The 22,203-nt window shown below is 39.1% G+C and overlaps 1 protein-coding gene across 7 annotated transcripts in view; it reads right to left on the bottom strand.

Annotated features, from left to right (window-relative positions):
• The window catches only part of nlgn1 (neuroligin 1), a 212,082-nt gene that overhangs the window by 157,289 nt on the left and 32,590 nt on the right, over positions 1-22,203 (bottom strand). Inside the window, exons 4-5 of one of the 7 annotated variants that reach the window (XM_028403401.1) lie at positions 14,734-14,753; positions 3,483-3,486 (exon numbers count right to left, since the gene is read on the bottom strand). The exons of the other annotated variants lie outside the window; for them this stretch is intronic. Coding sequence (XP_028259202.1) covers positions 3,483-3,486; positions 14,734-14,753 — 24 coding nt within the window. The remainder of the gene's footprint in view (positions 1-3,482; positions 3,487-14,733; positions 14,754-22,203) is intronic. 7 annotated transcript variants of the gene reach the window in all.

Raw genomic sequence — 22,203 nt, 5'->3', positions numbered from 1 at the left:
CAGACAGAACTAAACAGAGACTGTATGTTTATGTAGGTATGTTCAGTTACTTTTGGGAGAAGTAACTATAACTAGTTACTTTTTTTAAAGTAATGTGCCCAGCACTGCTGACTAGTCTTACCAAATACATCTCAAGATGTGTCAGAGCAGAACGTCTCACATCCAAAGGGACAAGTGTGTTTCCCCCCTCTCGTTGTTAACCGACTCATTTTGACCAACACTGTCAGCTAATAGGCCAGTGGCCAATCCATTTATCAGGGAGTCAAGCTGTTTCTGAACCAAGCCTTCTCTCCTCACGCAGTGAGACTTGTCAGCTCTGCTCTGTGTTCACCCACTGCTCTGTGAAATATGGCATGACAGGAACTGCAGAGGTTTTAAACCCGAGTTTGTGACCCTACTTACACAAGAAAGAAATATGGATTTTGACTTCAGGCTTTGAGGCAGGACTCAGCAGAAAAGATGTTTGTGTAATGCTGCATAAGAAATGGCTCCAGTGATAGAATGCACTATAATTTATGGGTGATTTAAAGTTTGTTTTTTTTTGCAATATGTGTATTATAGCATTTTTCATGAAACGCTTCAGTTCATCTTCAAATACAGAATTATGTGTTCCTTTTCCTGACTGACATTTCTGGTACCACTTCCAGCTGTGAAGTGAAAATCTCAGGGATTATCACACTATCAAAGCAAATCAAAAGTGCACTGTAATCCTGGTTCAGCTATGAAACGCCAACGCTGCCTCTCCGGCTTCAGCTGTTGACCTGTGAACCTCTATCTGCTCTATTTTTATCATATGAAGTGGGCAGTCACAAAAACACACACATATTCACAAAGAACAGCAATCAATTAAAATAATTTTTGATCACTTTCACTTCCTGCTTAGGCAACATGTTACACACATGACATTAAAGGTGACATGGGATGGATTTAGGAGATACATGTCTCTTGGCCTGCTGAGCCTCCACGACAGCCAAAAGCCTCATTTCAGCATCTTGCAAACTGTGTTTTCCCCTCTGCATGTACATGACATAAAGGAGACCTTAAAAAAGGAAGCCCTGGGTTTCATGGTGACAAAACCAATTAGTATAAAAAGCCACGTACATACAGCTGCATGGGAATGAATCCCAGCTCATTTTCAGCTGTCATAGCTTTCTCTCTTTCTTTTTCTTGTCTGTAGCTACAGTATAACATCACTGAAATATGTATCAAAACATTTAAAGGGGCAGACCATCCTGCTTGTTATGGGTGAGTTAGTTTTGAAGCCCAAAAACTGATACCCGTATGTTAGACCAGTATTTGATTTAAAGGTTCAATGCCTAATTAAGGTGCAGCACTGTACTATATAGTGTGTTAAATAACTCTGAGACACAGAGGCACTTTCATCAAGGTGCACTGTGTTATAATTACCTGTGTGCACAAAAACAAACTCTGGAGTCAATCCACTACCCATTCAACGTTAAACCAGAGACTGTACAAGATGGAAGCCATAACAGCTTCCCAAAAGTGAGGTCAAAAACACCTGGAGCCCCCTGGTGGCTGGTTGCAATGTAGATCATTAAACCCACCTCCTCTGTGTTAGAAGATGGGACATAGACCCAAGAACTAAAAAGTACTCCTCAAATCATTTATTCCAAGAGATGGTTTATGGCTTGTTTACGCTGATCTGTGATCAAGTGTTTAGTTTTTTTTTTTTCATATTTAGTTATCGTTGGCTAAAAAAACAAGGAAGTCACGCTGCAGTCTGTAGCCAATGAAGCAATGCAGCTATGTGGATCAGTGTTTAGGCTCAAAAGATGCCATTTTTTTCTTCCAAATGGCAGTACCCTTAGAGAGATATTTTCAAACTTCACTGTGCAGAACTCTATTTCCTTTGCCATGATATGAAGTGAGCCAGATTAGCGGAGAACCAAACTCATATGCCAAGCTCGAATTCTGTGAAAACAAATCAACAGCATTCTCCAAACTCCCAGAGAGGTATAATATGAGGTTTGGTCTGTCATGAGCTGGAAAAGCATGCTAACCTTAACATTATACATGATGTACAGTAGCCGTCACGTCTTAGCACTCATTTTTTGGTCTTTATTACCTCTATTATTTAAAATAATATTAAAAAGTATGTCCCCTCATAGAATCCTATCCTATCTCCTAAACATGAAAGCCTGTGTTCACATCCTGTCTGTGGACGTAATACACTGTTAAATGCAAATAACCAACAAGAGAAATATCTCAAATGTGTGTGTCTTACATGTGAGGGGTGATTATGTAACATACTATATGAATGTATAATTTCATCATCACATTCAGTACAGAGAGTGCAACTCACAAATAGAAGCAGCATGGACACCTCCATGAATATTAAATGTCACTAAATGTCACACAGTTGACTTTTAAACATCTTAAGGTATGAGACTCTGTGTGTGTGTGTGTGTGTGATCACTATATGTCTCTGGAGGCTGCATCTGCTGTGGAGGCAATAACATCAATGGGAAGTGTGTGGTGAGGAGCTCATTAGCTACAAAAGAATTCTACGATATGGTGGGAAAAAGACATGCTGTTGAATTATTTACACAACCAGACTGTACAGTAGTGACCTGAGCATCTCAATGAAGTGAAGTACAGCCAGGTGTTTGCGTCATTATAGGACTAGTGTGTAGATTTTAGTGGCACCTAGTGGTGAGGTTTTTGCTCGAATTAGTTGGTTGTTTTTAATATATAGCGTGCATATTTGATGCAAGCATCATGACTGTCTACAGATATTTTACAGATCCATGATAACATATAATAATTCCGTTCATAAAAAGTGCAATTAGGTAAAAACACACCATTTCTGCAATTGTATATTGTTTCTCTTTCATTGATAAAAATGACACTAAAGATTTCAGTTCCTTTTTTTTTTCAAAAATATACAGCATATATATGTATATACGGTGTAAGGTCTGATTTACACCTCTTGATCTAATTGTTCTGCCTCGTCTTAAAGTTGCATCTCTAAAATTAGCCTCATGTAGAAAAGGTCAAGTGTGTCTAATTAGCTCTGTGAGGGTGATGTAACTCTAACTCAACAACATGACTCCATGGTGCTAATTGCCTCTGGCAAATAAAGAGATGCCATATTGACAACTGGAGAGTTAAGGAGACATGCCACTATTGGCAACACAGTCTGAGACAGAGCTCTCTACATTTTCCAATTATTGACTGAGAATATCCTTCATCCCTGAATCTTACTGCTTATACATCATTACCAGCAGCGATCAATCACTGATTATTAAATGAAATGTCCATTAAGGCTGAGGGGTATTTCCATACCGGGCAGAGTGCCAGGAAGTAATGCTGGAGGCACCAGAGGGAGCAATGCTGAGACTGAAGAGAGGCTCAGTCAGGCCATGTTCTATGGTGGTTCTATGGTTCTATGGTGTTCGATGGAAAAAGCTTCTTTGACTTAACCAACATGTGAAGCACAGACATAAACAGACCGCACACACCTTCCTCTACACACATACTTCATTTGAGCCTTTCTGTCCCAATCTCATTTACTCATTCGTGCGTCCTCTAATTCAATCTCCCCATGACACATTCATCAGAATACACCAAGAAACACATTTTTCATGACTTAAAGCCCTGGATTAAAAAGTTTCATCTTTTTACATGCCTGTCACTTACTGACTATGGCCACAACAAATGTTCTGATAAGCTGTAGTTCCAGAGTTCCAGTGGAGCAGTGGATGATAGATAGCTGAACCGTCTCCTCCTTTATCTCCCATTTTGGTTAAATCCCATTATGTGGGACACCAACACCAACACCACACGTCTTTACGAATAAACAACACAAAGAGTGAATTTTCACTATTCCTAATATGTTATTTGACCATAGGAGAGTGGGCTAAAGGTCACCAAGACACTTCAAGATTCTCCTATACTGAGCTTCAAAAGGTTCTTGAAAAGAATAATATATCTTTATTCAGAGTCTACAGTCCTTTTCACAACATTAAACACATTTTAAATGGCTAAGGTCCCATCAACAACAAACTTCGTTGTTGGATGTTGTCACTTCTGAGAGTGACAACATCCATTCAAGCACAGAAGGGCCGCAGGTACATAGATGCCAAATTATATCATAATATTGATCGACCTCACCTTATGCTGCAAGATATCTCACATGGTGGTATTATAAGATACTTTTTTTGTGCATAAACAAATTAATTTTACATGCGCCATCTTTCTACTGTGATGCATATTTGAAAACATACAGGCTTTGTATTTATTCTTATATAACACTTGACTCTGAGACGCTTTTATGTGTACCTTTTTGTGTGAGTGCATATTCAGGGGGATTAGGGCTGGGATTGCTGTCACCTAAAACAACAAGATTTGAAGACTTCCTCTTCTCGTCTGACATCTTGGTCAAACCTGTGTCTTGGCTCTCCCTTGTCTAACTTGGTTTTCTTCTCTCGCTGACTTTTTGCTTCTTTGCTGCTTCCCTCTGGAGTGTCTGTCTGCGGTGGGCGTGTTTGTCTTTTTCTGCTCCGGCGTGTTTGTGACCGGATTTCTCGTCAACAAGTTTTCTAAAGGTACGTTTCTGACACTGCTGAGTTTCTGAACACGGCTCAGAGCTAGTGCGTGTGTGTCCATGGTTTCGACTGTGCATAGCATCAGACTGTCGAACAATTTGACGATAAAGTCCACATCCATACTGAGACCTACAACTGACCCCTAGCTAAAGACAATAATTTACATTGCCAATGAAACACAGTATATATACACACATGTGTATGTAGAAACCTCTACATGCTTTGAAGTTTGTGATGATGTTTTTCTGCAAATGAGGCTATGTATAGATCCGTGTGTGTGAAACGGAACTCCATTCCATTCAGCTTCAGCTTGATCTCTGCTCCGCTGGGAGATCTCCAGCTGACGTGAAAAGGGAGGGGAGCGCCAGAGAGACTGCGGCCCAGAACAGGGCCCCCCTCGCTGGGGGAGAGGCACGTTCAAAGGGCTCGCTTGGCCCCGATGGTACCGGCAAACACAGCTCATTTGCCACTGCAATTCTATTTTCACATCATTTCAATTTCAAAGAGCCTTCTGGCTGCATTAGCATTTGGCTAGGATAAAAGAACAGTTAGTGAAGGGGTGGAAGGGTAGAAAAAGAAGGGAAAGGGTGAAGGAAGAGCAAGCAGAGCAATACGTCTGCACTTTATGTACTGATCCTGCCATGGATTTTTTTTTAAGGCATTTCTAAAATTAGAAGCAGAAGCTTATAGCCACTGCATCGGCTACCCATCGTATGCTTTATCCTCTGGTGTCTCTGTGTGGCTTCAGTCCGTCAGTCAGTCCGTCTACAATTCAGGAATTTTTTTTCTGCTAGTTCGCATGTTTACTTTTACTGTGGCTACAGTAATAACAGGTATCTTATTAGACATTTAGACAAGTCATCTACAGTACCAAAAAAATAATAATAGGGAATTTATCATGCTTATAAAATTAGGTCAAGTGATTTTCTGCAATATGAAATAGAAATATGATCATTTGATGTCATGAAGCTAATATCTAATAAAATGTATATGTATTGACATAAGCATCTAACTTGAAATACTTATCACATAGTGGTATATAGATGTGGTTATTTCATTACAGTATAGCATACTTATTTAAATGTAGGCAAAAAAAAAAGTATCGTTCTGATAAGATTTTAAAAATAGAAGAGATTCCCTTCCATGCTGCAATGTGATGTTATCACACTGTCAGGGACTGGATTCGTTCACTCCTTGTCATCATCTGGTTTGGATGCATCTATATATCTCCCCTGTCTCTGCCATCCCCTCTTCCCTCCTTGCTCCCTCTCTCTCTCTCTCTCTCTCTCATTGCACCAGTGAAGCAGATGCCTTTGATGCCATGCTACAAATCACACATTTAGCTTTTCATCAATATTTCATCTATCCATCCTTGGCTCTGCTCTTTTCTAGCTCTCTAAATCAGCACTGGCTGTGGAGGGAATGATGAGGATTTTGGAAGTCATTTTCCTCACACTGGAAAGGAAAACCTTAGGAGGCTGAGGGTCCAACTTTGTTGAAACCTGTAGTCCCAAAAAAGAAATTCAAATGAGAAACTCTTGAACCAACAACTAGTCCACCATCTAGCATAGTGCCTGCTTACTTCAGTAACTGAAATATATCAAAGCACTGATTGTCCAGTGACAGACACTGGTGCAGCACATGCTCAACACAGATGCACAAGGCACTGAAATCTGTCAGTGACGTTTGATATTTTTTCATCCCATTTACTTTAAACTACCAAACACTGCAAGTAAGGTTGATTGTCACTGAGAAACAACACAATGCATTACAGGTTGTTTTAGTATAGGTAGCATAAAGATCGAGCCACAAGCATCGGAGGCAGGTGTTAACCTCACTCCAGACTTTTTTTAAGCTATGTATTTGTTAGTAAAAGATCATGGTTTTGGTTAAAAAAAACACCCTCACACAACTTGTTATGAGTGAAAATTTTCCCATCTTTAACAAATGCTTCAACCATTTTCTTAGCACCAAGTTAGACTTTTCATCCAGTTACTCATTAAAGAACACGAGGGCACACTTAAACACCAGTCACTTCATTTAAATGAAGCCAGCTAATACTGATTGTTGGATGGATGGAGGATGGAAGCAACAGTATGGTAGGTTTTGTTTTTATACTGAAGAGATATTCCAACAGCGTGGCAAGAACACACAGGGTAACTTAAACCAATCTGATCAATGAATCCAAGTAGCAGTACAATATCTGCCATATGCTGATTAAACCATGCCACTATCTATTTTATAGTCACCTGTCCTTACTCCCTTGATATGTAAGTTGGTCATTTCAAACACATACACACACGCCATCGGACAGATTCCTAAAACCCCAAAACCGTACTCATCCTTACCTAAAACTATCTCTAACATTTGCACTACTGTCTCCTATTTTTAACTGTTGGCTTAATGTGATGCTACCGAAATTTTGATGACTTACCCGACTTAAAATAACAGCAGAAAACAACAGGCAGAGAGAACAGAGGAGGCTGAAAGTGACCAGACTGTATTTCATAGACTTTCCATGAGAATTGTTGACAACCACAAAGCTGCAGATTGAGTTAATTTACCTAATTGACTGCATGCGAGTCAATAATGTAAAGCAAAACCAACACTTGCAAATCATTTTCTGCTCTAATTTATCCTTCCATGAGAGGGTCAGCGAGCACGCATGCCATTAAATCCCTTTAAATTGGACTGGTAAAAAATTAATGATCCCAGTGAATGTATGGCTGTAAGAGAGTGCTGAAGGGAACAACAAAGAACAGTAAGATGTAAATACAAATAAGGCTTAAGGACATATTGGTCTGACTTATTGTAGTAACTGAACTTATTAAAGTGGAAAACTCCCAAGTAAAAAAGTGTGTAATCCACAAGCATTACAAAAGGCAGAAGTGAAGTACTGCCGTATTCATTGTAACACCACATTTATCTACTCATCACGTAGCAGAAACAAAGCAGAAACACATCCTTTTCTGTCTCACTTGTTCTTGTTGTTAAATCAGGGCAGGTTGGGAGAGGAGGGATGGGGATAATGAGGCAGACAGGAATGGAAATGAGATATCTTTACAAAAGATAAAGTCAAAGAGAGGGAGATATTTTCTTGTTTTGACAAAAGGCATAAAGAACCAAAAAAAAACACACACACACAGGGTATTGTTTTAAGTTTGGATGCTTTTTATTATCTGCACCGTCACAGTTTGGGGGATTGAATGTTGATTTATTATTCTATGCTCTGTTAGTTGTTTAGTCAAGCGACTGCTCACCATCTCTCCTTTGATATTTATGTTACAGCAGGAGACTGGCAGTTAGAATTGGGATATTTGGGAGGATAAAGTTGGCGTTCAGCTTTGACAACCTGCGTGACATGGTTGTGTAAGCACCTGAGACAAATGTTTTTACTCACATCGGTGACCATTTTAACTTTAAGGTCACCCTTATATGTTTTAGACACATTACTATGCAGATCAATTATATCCACCCTCTGGAATCCTGAATGGTATCCCAATAACAATACTAGTAAAACGTAGTGGCTACTGAATGTAACTCTTGTTTTATGTATACATGGATTTATGATGAAATGAGGATGAATGCCAGAGGTGATTTTGCTGTGGCTGTAAACACTGGAATTATGGTGAACCGTAGGAAATTCTCCCAAAAGGGCCGTCTTTAAGGGCAATATTTGTGGTAGAATAATTTTTTTTAATTTTTTATTTTAGATACTGTATTAATCCCCAGAGGGGAATTCGTTACGGCTGCTGCACAAGCAGTGTCATACAATGACTAGCATGGCGCGCCACAGGCTAGGGTGAAGTGTCTTGCCCAAGAACACACAACAGTGACTAGGGAGGAGTTGGGATTGAACCACCAACCTTCCGGTTATTGGACAACCCTGCTATCCCTGCTATCCCACTGCGCCAAAAGTACCTACTGCTTTCCGACTATTGTTTCACCATCTACCGGCACACTTGCACATACAGATTGTCTTTATATTACAATAGATTTACTAAAACCACTGACTAGAAACACTCAAATCCTGGTCATGCCATTGGGATGAGGAGCACAGAGCTAGCAGTTAGCTGAATGTCCATCCAATGTGAAAAATATAAAGGTGTGTCCAGCTTCATGAAAAATGGAGGAGGCTGGAAATTATGTCATACTGAGATGTGTTAATATTTGTTCTGTTCCAATTCTCTCAATTCTCTTTCATTTCCATGTCAGACTGTTTTTGATATAATATAATATAATAAAAAGGTAAAACAATACACTATAAGAAGCACAGATAAAAGAGAGACTGAAACGTAAAAAAAAAACCAATGTGTTAATTATTTACTGTCCTGTTAATCATTTTTTGAAGTCATTAGTTAGAGATTTGTTTAATGCCACATTAATGCACAAAAGTCACAACAGTCCCTCCCTTCTGAATAGACAATATGTAACAGCCAGCGCCATTGATGCATTCACATGGAAAAATGTGGGAAACATGGCTAAAATGGTAAAGAGCTGCAGTGTAATCGACTGCACAAACAGACTGAGAGCGAAATCAGGCAGAAGTTTTTACAGACTGCTGAAGGGTAAAGGGAAGACTATAGAGAGGGATGTGTGAGGCGGCACGACGGGTTTGTGGTCCAAGTTAAAACACATTCATGTTGCCCCTACATTTGCAGTGATGTGTGTGTGTGTAAAAAAATACTGCATTTACATTGATAATAATGCTTACACCACAGGAAAAACATGTGTTATGATTCAATTGACACAAACCACAAGATATAATCAACACAGCAGGTACAATCAAGGCCTCTGTCAGACCACCGGCTAACCAATCAACCACCAACAGATGCATTCCTAAAAACCAACAATCCCATAAAATGTGTCTTTGTGCAAGCAAAGATGCAAACTATAGTCATCAAATGTTTCTATGTAAACAACAGGACAAAGAGGAGTCTAAAAAGCACTTTTACCAACTGGCACCACTCCTTTGTGTTGATTTTTAATGACATGACATTAGAAACCCTTAGAACCCTTAGAGACCCTTAGAAATAAAATGTCCAACATTTTGTTTCTCTTGTGTTACCAACTATATCAAATGCACTGATTTTAAATGTCAGGGGGGAAAATAAATCTTTAAAAGACTAAAAACCACGAATATACTCCAAATATTATATGTGGAGATTTTGATATGCACATTAAACCCAGTCCATTTGCATAAAGGCACCATAGCTTCAACTTTTGCATTGACACTGATGGACAACCTTCCAAAGACACCTTTACCTCATGAGATGTGTTCAAAGCTAGGCTTTGTTCAGAAAACTGTCCCACACCCAATTAGCTGTTGGTTAAGTGTGAAGCACCTGTGAAATGAATCTAAGTGTTCGTGGTTCTGCTTATTATTCAGTCAGTAATTTTAGTGTGCAGCCATAATTCCTCTGTGTAATTATAGGTGCACTGGCTGAATGACAAATCTAGCTCATCTATCTTCAGACACGCACCAAAGGCTTGGCAGCCCGGCACTGTTTCCTCTACGTTCCTTCAGACGGGACCAAAGTGTGTCAGGAAATGAGATATTTCAGCTGCTGCTGCTGCTAATGTGTCTTACATGTATTTCCTTACATGCCAAGCATTTGCCCCTCAAGAGATTAATATATATCTCAGGAGGAGGCGCTTGGACCATCATGAGACACTAATCTCTGATTAGAAATCGTTCTAATGAACTTCCCTTACAGATAGGTTAGAAGCCCCCTAAAGGAGGTTTCATACACATTCCTTTATCACCACATTTAGATGCTTCAGTCAGCATATCAAATCGCTAATGCACATTCCTCATTCCTGGCCACAAAAGCTCACTTTCACTTTAGGGGGAAAACTCCTTGCATGGGCAGTGTTGGGAAGAATACTTTTAAAAAGTATTCAGTTACAGAATACAGATTACATGCCCTAAAACGTAATTTGCAATGTATTCCATTATATTACTCAGTCAGAGTAACGTATTCTGAATACTTGGATTACTCACACATTGAATTACATTTTAAGTGATTGAATGCAGCGATCAGTCCCTGTTTACTGCAAAGGACGCTATAAAATATTCGATAAAATCTGTCTAGATTGTTCCAGCTGACTGTATCACATCAATGTTATTCTATTTAGAAAAAACTGAAAAAAAGACGTTATGATGACAGAATAATATATATTTTAAACAATGCAACCAAAGGTCCTTTTACACACACAGAAACAGTGTTTAAATATGTGCATCAAACATACCCATGTATAAAACTACCTGACTGCAAGCGACACATTTGTACTTAAATGTTAATCAGCCTCTGTTTTAGACGGAGTTAGCTAGCAGCTAGTAGTAGTACCAGCATCATGAGGAGCATTAAGCACGCAGCGCTTCATCCTCATCCTCAGACTCTGACCCATCAGTCCGGCTGCTCTGTCCTCCCCATCCCCCGCAGCTGCAGCTTTCTGTCCAGTTTGCCGACATGAACCAAAAACTTTAGCTTTGCTCAAAGATGTTGTATTGATGGTAGGAGCTCTCACTCCAATGACTATTCACTGTCATACACATGTATATGACCACACAATGAGACAAGCGATCAGGAGAGTCAAACATCTGCCATAAATAAGATCTTTGTTGTAAGAAGACAATTTTTTGTAACTTTATTCTGATTACCACCTCAATAAAGTGTAACTGTAACGGAATACAGTTACTCATATTTTGTATTCTAAATACTTAACGTCAGTACATGTAATCCGTTACTCCCCAACACTGTGGGAAGAAAATGTTGCAGTGCTCCTTCTGAAGCTCAATCCTCCTTGTGCAATTCAGTCAATAGCATCACCAGTGTGGTCTGGCTAATTGATCTCTTCCTTCCTTTAAAACTGCCCAGAGGCTTAACGAGCACACTTAAAGCAACAAACCGAAATCAATCAAGTAGAACTTCCAATAGGTAATATGATTCAAGACGCCAGGAAAACAAATTTACTGGATTAATCCCACTGGTTCATTACAAGACGAGTATGTTTATTCATAATCTCAATTCAGTCACTAACCGTGGTTAATAATATTTAAATAATAATGATACAAAAATCTTCAGAGCTCTCTGCAGCCCTTATCAACAGATGAAGATTACACAGTTTAAGATTTTCATTTTAAATTAATGGAAATAAATAAAAATGAAATCTGTTATGTGATAGGATCAACAAACAACACATAATTTGTTTGCCAGTGTGCGTAAATAAATACATAAATAAATAAAAGTAAATTAAAATAAAATAAAATAATTATTGGCTGTACCCAAGGTAAAACAAAGAAGAGCATTACTCCACTAGAATCAATTACTATGTAAACAAAACCAATATTGCATTTCAGTACAGAACACCATGCTGCAAATACAGAGTGTCAACTCAATAAGTCATGGCCCCTCACCTCATCTGGCCTAGGCCTCTCTATCTTTTCTTCTCCTTCTTCCTCCTCCTATCAGCCGGTTAGATACTACCAAACCGTAGCATAGCAAATCAGAGGAGCGAGAGAATCTCTTCATTCTATGCACATCTCATTGTGATGCTGCAGATGTTACATGAACACAGTTCATTAAATTACCACTAAATGCATATCTGCTCCTTTTGTTAATTGATTGAAACACCTCCTCACCTGCTCAGAAGAGATAAAGGAGAGATGTATATATAGGAAGACACGCTGCTCTAAGATACCCAAAAGCCGTATAAAAGTGGTCCTCAGTCCACCCACTGTCATTAACAAACACCTGACGCACTTCTTTTTTGCGCTCTGCATGAAAATGCAGCAGATTAATGTGGCAAATTATGTCCTCGGGCTGCTGAAGAGCCTTGAGCAAATACTGATTGTCAGATCAGATTGATCATTTGGTTGGCAGGCCACTTCAAGCTCTGATTTTAAAAATGCAAACCATAATGAGATGACGCTCTATTCTCCTGCGTAGCACAAGAGAAAACAGATTGAAGATGAAATTATTGATTCAAAGTCACTTCATTCCCCTGCTTGCTCTGCTTTGTTCTAAAACCTGTTATGTTAATTGTTCTGATTTTATTTAGTTCAGCTACAACAAGCTTGGTACAAGCTCAGTGATGGAAAATTTTCCTTCATGTAAGAAGCTTCCAACTTAGTCTAAACAGTATAAATATAAAATGTACTAATGTCTTGCTTCATTAGTCTCGAATCTCTAATCGATTAAAACTAGTACGTTAAATATCATCCTGTAGTGAAGTATCAACAAAAGAGCATTAAAAAACTACAACAAATCCCCTAACTCCCCTCTATAGTGCCCAGATCTATCAGACATACTGTGACATACAAATGATCGTAAGTGAAAATATAAATAGCACGAGTGACACAAAACGGTAAAATAACTATGACACTGATCTCTCCCACCGGTTTCACATACAGGCAGTTTGGCGTTTGTCTTGCCTCTTTACCAATATGTATTCTGAACGCTCCCTGGATGTACAAACTCAGGTGAGACAGATAAAAAAGATATTTGGCACAGCAAGGTGTGTGAGAAAAGTGACGGAGAGCACTGATCAAAAAAGCAGGGCGGAGGAGGAAGAGAAAAAAAAATGAGGCGATGAAGGTGAGGGAGTGAAAAACGACAAGGTGAGGACATGGTAGAGCGAAGCGAGGAGGATTATAGGGGAAAGTACTGAGAGACAAAGTGGCGTTACAGCACACAATAGCAGTGCTTCACTTAATAGAAAGCTCTGCTGGCTGTGTCTGTCTCTTTGTTTGTTTTTTAGTTGACAGGAAAAGGGTGACTTTTGAGAAATGGGCAGGCTTCGAAATGAAAAGATCTCGTCCACATCCTGAAAAACAGGTAGGCAAAATACCCAGAAAAACCCAATTAGTAAATAAAGATGAACTGCAAACGACTACAGTCGATGAACGACTTTCTTTCTTATTTACTTTCTTTTTTACAATTACCTAGCGAAAAGCATACAGTGGTAATTTGCAAACTATTTAAAAAAATGTATTAGGTACGTTGTCGAGTAGAGAAAGCGGGTTGATTCAGGTTGGTCCAGGTTACAGGGTACATAATACTACATTATTAAGTGAAGCCATTGCTGATTGCTCATCAAGTTGACAGTCATGCTGAAAAAGAGGATGAAGACTACTTTCTTCAGAGTGCACCAGCACTCCATGGAGGTGAACAGTTGGGAAACACAATACTGAACTGAAATGCAAAGAATGTAAACTGGTGACAAAAACTCAAGAAGCGGATATAATTAAAAATGACTTTACATTTGAAGAGTGGTTATTAGGATATAATCAATATAATAAAATAATCAATAATATTTAGTCACTGATCTTTACTATGTATTTTCCCCCAATTTTACAAAGCAATTGGAAGGACTGTATTAATAACATGATATTCCATGTTTCAATGTGTATTTACACATGTGCAATAGGTCTCATATAACATTTTCTTTGCTGTGCATCATCAAAAATGCATCACCGTGATCTCTCCCAAGAGAATCTAGTACAGTTCATGTACCTTCTATTCCAGGTCCACTGGATTGGCTAAGAATGGTGATGAGCTGCTAATCTCACTTTGTAGAATACCACCATGGTACATCCCTTTATAATAAGTGTTTATCTTAACAAAGCCATCATCATACTAGAAGGCACCGTAATTTTTATTGTGTTAATTTAATAATTCACTGCAGTAAATTCAAGATAGTAGTTAGTAGTTCATCAATAGATTAGTTATTGGCATCTTGCAGTGTTTTTACTTAAAGTACTAATGGAAATTAAAAACAACATATGTGTTAGCGAGCTACTGTGATTTTTATTATTCTACACAACCTGCAGTGAGTTTAACAAATCATTTGATTACAGATACATGGCAGTCTCAATTTTGGACATTTGTCTTAATAGTGGTAAATCGCTAGTTGGACGTGTAGTATAGAGTGTATCGGGGGTTTTTATGCTCTTCCTGTCTCTGTAATGTCTGGGTTCAGCAATTTATAAAGAGTTACTTCAGGGTTCTTTATTCTGTTGGGAATGCACACATCAGCATTTTTCATTTTTATGCTAGCAGATCCAAATGACAGGCACCTTCATGTGCTTTGAAGTCAATGAAGAATGATGAATTGTTTTCCTATAAAAAGTGCAAAAAAGAAAAAAATCACACTACTAGGCAGATAGGTGGGTCTGAGCATCTTTGGCGGAATGGCCACAGTTCTTCTGTGTGTTTAGTCTGATCAGTCTGTCCCAGACTGAGAGCATGTTGGGATCAGGTTCATGTAGGTGTCATTCCATCTGTTGCAGTTCTTTGTGCCTGTTGTCTAACCTGAATATGAATTTGACATTTGAATATGACAAAAAAGAAACCTTTGATAATTAAAATTGATTAATATTCAAGAAAATCTCCCTTCTGAAATAGGTGTGAATCTGTTCTGAGTTACAGCCTTGTGTGACTTATTTTTCGTCAGTCACGATTAACAACTACTTCTCTTCATCTCCCTCACTTCTGTAGTTTGAAATATATTTTCTCACCCACCATGTGTGCTCCCTCCCTCGCTTTCTCCATTCATTCCTCTGTCTATTTTTTTGATGACCTGAGAGGCAGTGGCCAATGAAAGACAAAAGGTAAAATGGATATGGATTTTTCTCACTCAGCCAACCATCCCTTAGATGATTAAGTAGTTCATCAGGCAGAAATATAGAATTCTTCCCAGCGTGCTCATCGACCTGTCCTATAGATACATTAAAACGTCAGCAGGAAATCGTTGCAGAATGCACCGCACTACAGATGGACTGCGAGCCTCTTCTACTCCATTGATCTCTGTTGCGTCTTTGTGTGCCGAGTATCGCAACCCCGAGAGTCGAGAGCCTTGCTTAACACACAGGAACTGTCACAGCCGAAATACACATGACTGATGGTTTCAACACGCTGTTAAGAGGGACAGTTTCACTGCAGTGTGAAGTGGCTATTAAAGCAAATTAAAAATAAGATAACTCTTCTTGATCACCAGAAGTAGCTGAATACACAAAACATGTATTAACAGTAAATAACTAAAATGCATTAATGTAACTAAAAATATATATATAATAGTAAATAAAATGGATTTTTGTCAAATGTTGTTTACAATGGAAATTTCCCATCATGTAGTTTACTGTACAATACTGCAAGCTTGCACTAGTAGCCTGAAAGCAACACATAGGGTTAACTGATCTATACAATTGTCTCATTTGTCTACAAACTAAATCTCATTCTGTCACATGAATGTGCCTGCACAGTAGCTTTGGTGCGGGTCTCAGCGGTTGCAGTGGTTCCAGGTAGAAACATCTGCATCCCACTTTGTTCTGTGCCCGGAATGATAAATAATCTCAGTCCAGCTTTGGGACCTCTGAATGATTCAGAAGGCCCAGAGACGAAACCCCCATCCACCCACAGATGCTAACAGTTCCAACGCTCCTCCTGCTTCTAGCCTACATAACCACTGCACTATCATCACTCTAGATACCAGCCTAATGGATTTCACTGTCCTTAGCTTTCACACCCTACTCTGTATATAAGGCACATGTGACCAAATTCACACGGTGGAAATAACTCATTCTGCCAGAAGTGATGTGGTACAACTGGGACTTTTGTGCAATTTAAACTAAATTTTAAGTGTAACTTAAACACACCCGGTCTCTTTTGTTGTTCCAGGTCTTTCCTTGTTCTCATTTGAGGACAGAGACACAAAACTCGGCCAACCAAAGCCTCCGGTAAGACTACCTCATTAGCTACAATGCTAACTGAGAGCATTTACTTAACAGTCTGCCCGCCAACTTCACAAGAAACAACAGTAACAAAGCGACGCAGCACTGAGCTGCTAACAAATGGGAGGCCAGTTACCTCCACATATAAAATCTTTACCATCTACGGATATTGCAGTTTTCTTGTAATGTAATTATTAATCAGTATTTTACTTGAAGAGGCTGAATCATTTACCCCAGCAGTGAGTATCCATTCAAACTGAACAAATTATTCATTCTACCTGTAAGTCTTCTACACACAGTCCAATAGTGTGCTGCCATCTGGGCATCTGCCACCCCAAAAATAAATAAAAAAAGGTCTTTCCAAACACAAGCAACATTTGACAAACAAGCACATTGAGGTATGTACAAAGGCTCAGAGCATGAGGAAGTGAATGAAGATGTTTATAGGAAATAACACACTGTGTGACTGTCTCATCAACACATTTAATAAAAATCTATGACTGCAAATGTAAGAAAAAATGTCACCAAAAAACTAATTGCTAAGGGACCCCTGGCCCAGACATGTGTTGCATTTAACACTTATTGTATTACTATCTCTCCCTGCCTGTATTAATTAGAAGAGGTTAGGTATTGAGTGATGGCAAAAATAATACCTTTAAAAACATATTTTAGTTGTCCCTTGCAGACAACCTCAGTCTGTCAAGTATGTGTCAATATCCTGTTCCAATAGCAATGAATGAGGCTTGTAATTATTGTCAAACATTCCTCTGTGCTTTTCTGTAATGACCTTATTATTGTGAAGCCTAATCATTTTTTTGTTCCCCCTGTTGGTTGGATGTGAGTGGGTTTAACGTATTGCCATCTACTTTGACAATACTCTTAATTATTCAACAGCTGTGGTGATTAGGTTTTTCATATCAGTGTGTGAGAACCAACGTGACCATAGAGAAAGAAACGGAGAAGCTTTCATTTGAGACCTCTGAATGTGTTTGCTGAGATGGTGTACATACTGGGTCCCTGACAGATCTGAACAGCTCATTACTCTCTCTCTCACTCCAACACACACACACACACACACACACTGTCCTACAGGTAATTTTGCTGTTGCCATGGAAGCAATCTCTGAGCCCACGCTCTGGCTATCACCAGATCATATGCTCTACATGAACACTGTACAGTATGGATAACCAGCATTACTAGCCTCTGTTTCTCTCCTTTTAGAAACACATTTCTCAGTTACAACACTGACTCTATTATGAGGCTGCTACAAAGTTCACTTGTGTACACAATCCTTGTTCGTTTCCTCTCAGTGTGATCATCACATGGAATTAAAGAAGAGTTGGCACAAGCGAGACTGTTAGTCTGTTGAGAGTAACATTATTTTAAAAGCCTTAAAGCTACTTAAGGGAAAATTAAAGAGGACATGTATGTTAGGGAGTTAAGCTGGAGGTATAATGAGGTGACAGTAGTAGCATTAGCTAATCTCATGAGAAAATTGCTTCGCAATGTGCCAAACAAAAACAATAGCATGTTTCAAAGCAAATTTGTAAATACGAATTTAGACTGCAGTTCAATTGTTTAAGCAAGTAGTGACAACTAAGTCAGTGGTTATTTAGACAACTAAGTCAGTGGTTATTTAGTCCAGCTTTCAAGGGGACTTGAAAGCTGGATTCAGGGTGAAGGGGTACTGTGCTTCCTATCCCCACACTATCCTACCTCATAACGTGAACTTTTGTGCCTGTATTGGTTCAATCATGATATCAGGCAATATGATCATATGTTTTGTTAGCACAAACATAAGCATGGGTCATATATGTGGGGTTGAAATATCAACCAAATGTGGTGGGAGCTTCAGTTGTGACACCGCAGAAGCAGAGGAGCAACCTCTGGAGCATAGAAAAAATGTACAGATGACACTATAGAAGGACACTAACGCCATATTTTGTACTGACAACTCATTTGTTTTCACTTTACATTTTTATATAAGTGTGTTTGACATTGAATAAGCTAAAATGACATTATTATTATTATACAATAACTCAGCCTGGCAGCCATTTTGGTGCCCACATTTAAGACACTGCATTGGTAAAACCTGCTTGTCCATCCCTTTATACTCTCTCTGCTGTGCAACAGTTTAGCTTGGTCTCTCTTTTAGCTCAACAGGCCTACAGAGGATTGCTCTGGTGAATAAGTGTTGCCTAACACTCCTTGACCTCTCCTCAGACAGAAAGGCTGGATCTCGGGCAACCTAATTTAAGGCTTCCTCCCTGTGGAACTGAAGGGCAATGTCAAATTTAGTGAATGTCTGCACTCTCTCCCATCTCATCTCCATTCTGTCTACAGTGGCATAATAATCAGCTAAATGAACAAAGGCAGAAACGGCAGATTGGCTGATGGTAATAGCCTTATTATGTCAACCTTTAACAGTGTTGCCTTTATTCACTCACTTTGTTAGACTGACAATTTTATCAGTGTAATTATAGGCAGGATGCCCTCTCATCTTTCAACTGTGTCCTAATGTTCTCCAAGTGCCAAATCCATTGTCAGGTAATGTGTATATTTAGTCATGAACTCTCTGGGTCTGGTGGCACACTTATTGTAAGTTTCAGAGGAATACAGCCTATAAAGCTGTTTATTCATGTGTTATATGTATAGTGATCACTGCTAGATGTGTTATCTCTGTTCTCAGCCTTAATGTAAGTCCAGAGTAGAATGTGTATTCCTACAGCCTCACTCTGTGAGGCCTACAATGCAACAGTAACATGCTTACAAATAAGACTTTAGTGTAGACTGCCTAGCTACACCAACATGCACCTACTATTGCATCACTATTAGGACCACTAGATGTTTTAGCTATCTGATTCTAAGCAGGCTGTACAGTAGCTCAAGAGGCGCGTTGAGAGGTGAGAAGCTTGCAGGCTGAGTGAGAGTGTGTGCCTGAGCTTGAGATAAAGTCAAACTACCAACAAGGTGAGAAATAAGAATAATCTTTTTTTTCCTCCCACACTTATAGTTATACACTGTTTTGAGTGTACATCACATTTTCAATTAAAATCAAACGCAAATCTTCTGAAAGATGAGCAAATACAGTTTGACATATCTACAACTCACAACTTGGGATTTGCAAGTTCCCGACATAAATCTCACATGCACCGGCTCTCTGCCTGCGGTGACCCCGTATATCGCCAATGCTAAGAGGATGCTAAAAGATTCACCATATCACTACAGTACACACACTGATGATAATATTTTAGAGGTAAGGTTTAAACCAGTAAACAAATCTGTCCACGATGCCCACAGCTGTCTGAAAGTAGAGCCTAATGCTGGCCTTATTGAGGCTAATACATCAGAGCACGCTCAGAGAGATCGTTCAGCTAAACAGAAGCGACAGAAAGGACTAAGAGAAAACTCTGAACTTCCTAAATCAGATTCCTCAGATTCCTAAATCTTCACTGTAGCCCTCTCTCTCGAAACATATCTCTCTTCTCTGTCTATTTTTAGCATCTTATCTTACTCTCATCTCAGACTTGCACGCTTCTCATACCTCTCCCATCACACCTTAAGCCTTCCAAGCCGCCCGGATTTATAGCACAACTCTCTTTTCTCCAGCTCCTAATCTAAACCTTTAATAAAGCACTAAGCACTGTATTATGCTTCATCCGCGCTATTAAGAATTCTCTCTAAGCGTCTTGTGATATCCAGCTTCTCATTTTTATCAGAAATGTTCACTATGGCAAGGCAGAGTGACAACGTACGGGGTTGAAGATACAAAATTGTTTTATGACTACAATGGTTTTAACACTGTGTCAGCACGAACCTTAAGCAGAAGATACTTCCGTGTATGGCAGCAGACGTATGCTACACAGACTAACCAGTACTCAGAGTAATGTGAAGGGAAGGGACGAAGAAACAGTAATAAAAAAAAGGAGAAATGATAAAGGAAGTAGTGCATGATGGGAGCAATGAGAAAATGATGCAGACAAAAGGTGAGTGGGTAAAGAGGAGATGAAAATGAGACAGAAAAAAGTGAAAGAGAGGGAGAGCGAGCTATCATCTTTAAGTGACAAGGGCCCTTGTCTGATCCTTTCCACACACACGAACACACACGCACACACTCCTCCTTAGTGACTCAGTCACCACGGCAACAGAGCAGAGGGTAAATCGCCGCAGCAATTGCCCTAGGACGTGTCGTGCATGGGAATGCTGAGTCCCTGCTGCCACCACAGTGTGGTTCATACACACACACACGCACATGCACACATCAGTATGAGTGGCCATGAGCAACTCTCCTGAGTCTCCCAAAGGCGCACACCACACCACAGTTGCCGATGTCATAAACAACACTGACATACATGGCACACTGTTTTTACCTTAATATATAACTCAGAGGATATCATGTATAGCATTGGCTTAACTTAATGGTGTTTGCTTAATATTCATGCCACTCTCAGCCTGTCTACACTCAGAGGTCTTTTTTCATAACATTTTTCCATATTTACTGATTCCATTAGCTGGAAAGCAGCATTTTGTATTTAAACAGTAATTTGTCTTAAAAGCTCGACCCGACAGCTTGACACACTGAAGGAGGACAGTTTGAAGTTTGAAAAGTTTATAACCCGCAAATCCTTTAGGGTGACGCCAAATTAAATGTCTTCTTCCCTTGTATGTTGAAAGGATGGAGATGCTGAGTGAGAAATTATACAAGCTTAAGCCTGTCAGTGGGATAAATACCGACTTCATTAGTTTATATCAGGCGCACAATAACGTCAGAAAAAACATGCTAGATGTTTTTCAAATGTTTTCTTTCCATGCTGTTAGAAATGAAACGTGTTTGTGGAAATGGTATGATCCACATTGATTTAAGGTGTTTTCAGAAGAACAAGCCAACACCATAGAGCGTTTTCCCTTTTGTAATATTTAACAGATCGTCATAAAAAACACATAGTTATGTAAAAGGCCAAAACTGAACCCGTCCTAAAAAACAATATTTAATTGATAGTACATGGGGATGGTGAGGGTTACATGCAACGCAGAGAAGAACCATTTCTGCTGTGTGGTCACCATTTTTGTCTGCCATCACACTGACTTCTTGGCCCGAAGAACATGAAGAAATATAGCTTAATAACTTGCAGTTATGGTTGGGCATTAAAAATGAGATTCAGTGGTTCAGCATTTATATTAACACACAAATTCATAGTATTAAACCCCTTGTATAAGGAAAACCATTCCCTTCTAATATCACCATTATTGGTTACCATGGTGACGAGTTGCCCCTGTAAACAGCAAGAGAAGCTGCCAGAGAAGAACAGAAAGACTTTGTGTTTTTGACTGAAACTCTGTACAGTCTATTGTATAGTATTGTATAATTTTATATTAGCTCTTATATTAGTATTTTATACTGTATCTTACCTCTGCTGTTGCAACAGTGCAATTTCCTCATAGTGGGACAAAAAAAGGTTTTTCTAATCTTAATCCTAAATATCGACCTCATAATACATTTCTACTTGTGAGGACGGGCAGGTGATGTCCTAGTATGACTCATGTTTTGAACATTTAGTTCCATTACAGTGCAAAATGTGATGCGTAGGCTTGGGTGATGGATTCATGTGAAGGGTCTCACACCTTCACTCCCTGCAGCACAAAAGTGACAGCAGGTTTAAAAGGACAACACACCACCCATCCCCTCACCCCACTTCATCTCCTTACTCCTTACTGCAACTAGAAAGCCATGAAAGTTCTACTTTCAATCTGAAATCAGGTGATTAAAGTTCAGCGAGTATTTTATTTTTTTATTTTTGGTTGATCCACAGGACAGAAGTGGAGAAAATGTTGATTATATATAATATTTGAATATATTATGAACTGCATTCCATAACTATGACGATCTCCAGCATTTATAAA

The sequence above is a fragment of the Parambassis ranga genome, chromosome 4, assembly GCF_900634625.1.
Source record: "Parambassis ranga chromosome 4, fParRan2.1, whole genome shotgun sequence".
Classification (NCBI taxonomy): domain Eukaryota; kingdom Metazoa; phylum Chordata; class Actinopteri; family Ambassidae; genus Parambassis; species Parambassis ranga.
The sequence above is the reverse complement of the archived record's forward strand: the minus strand, read 5'-3'. Positions and strand labels throughout refer to the sequence as shown.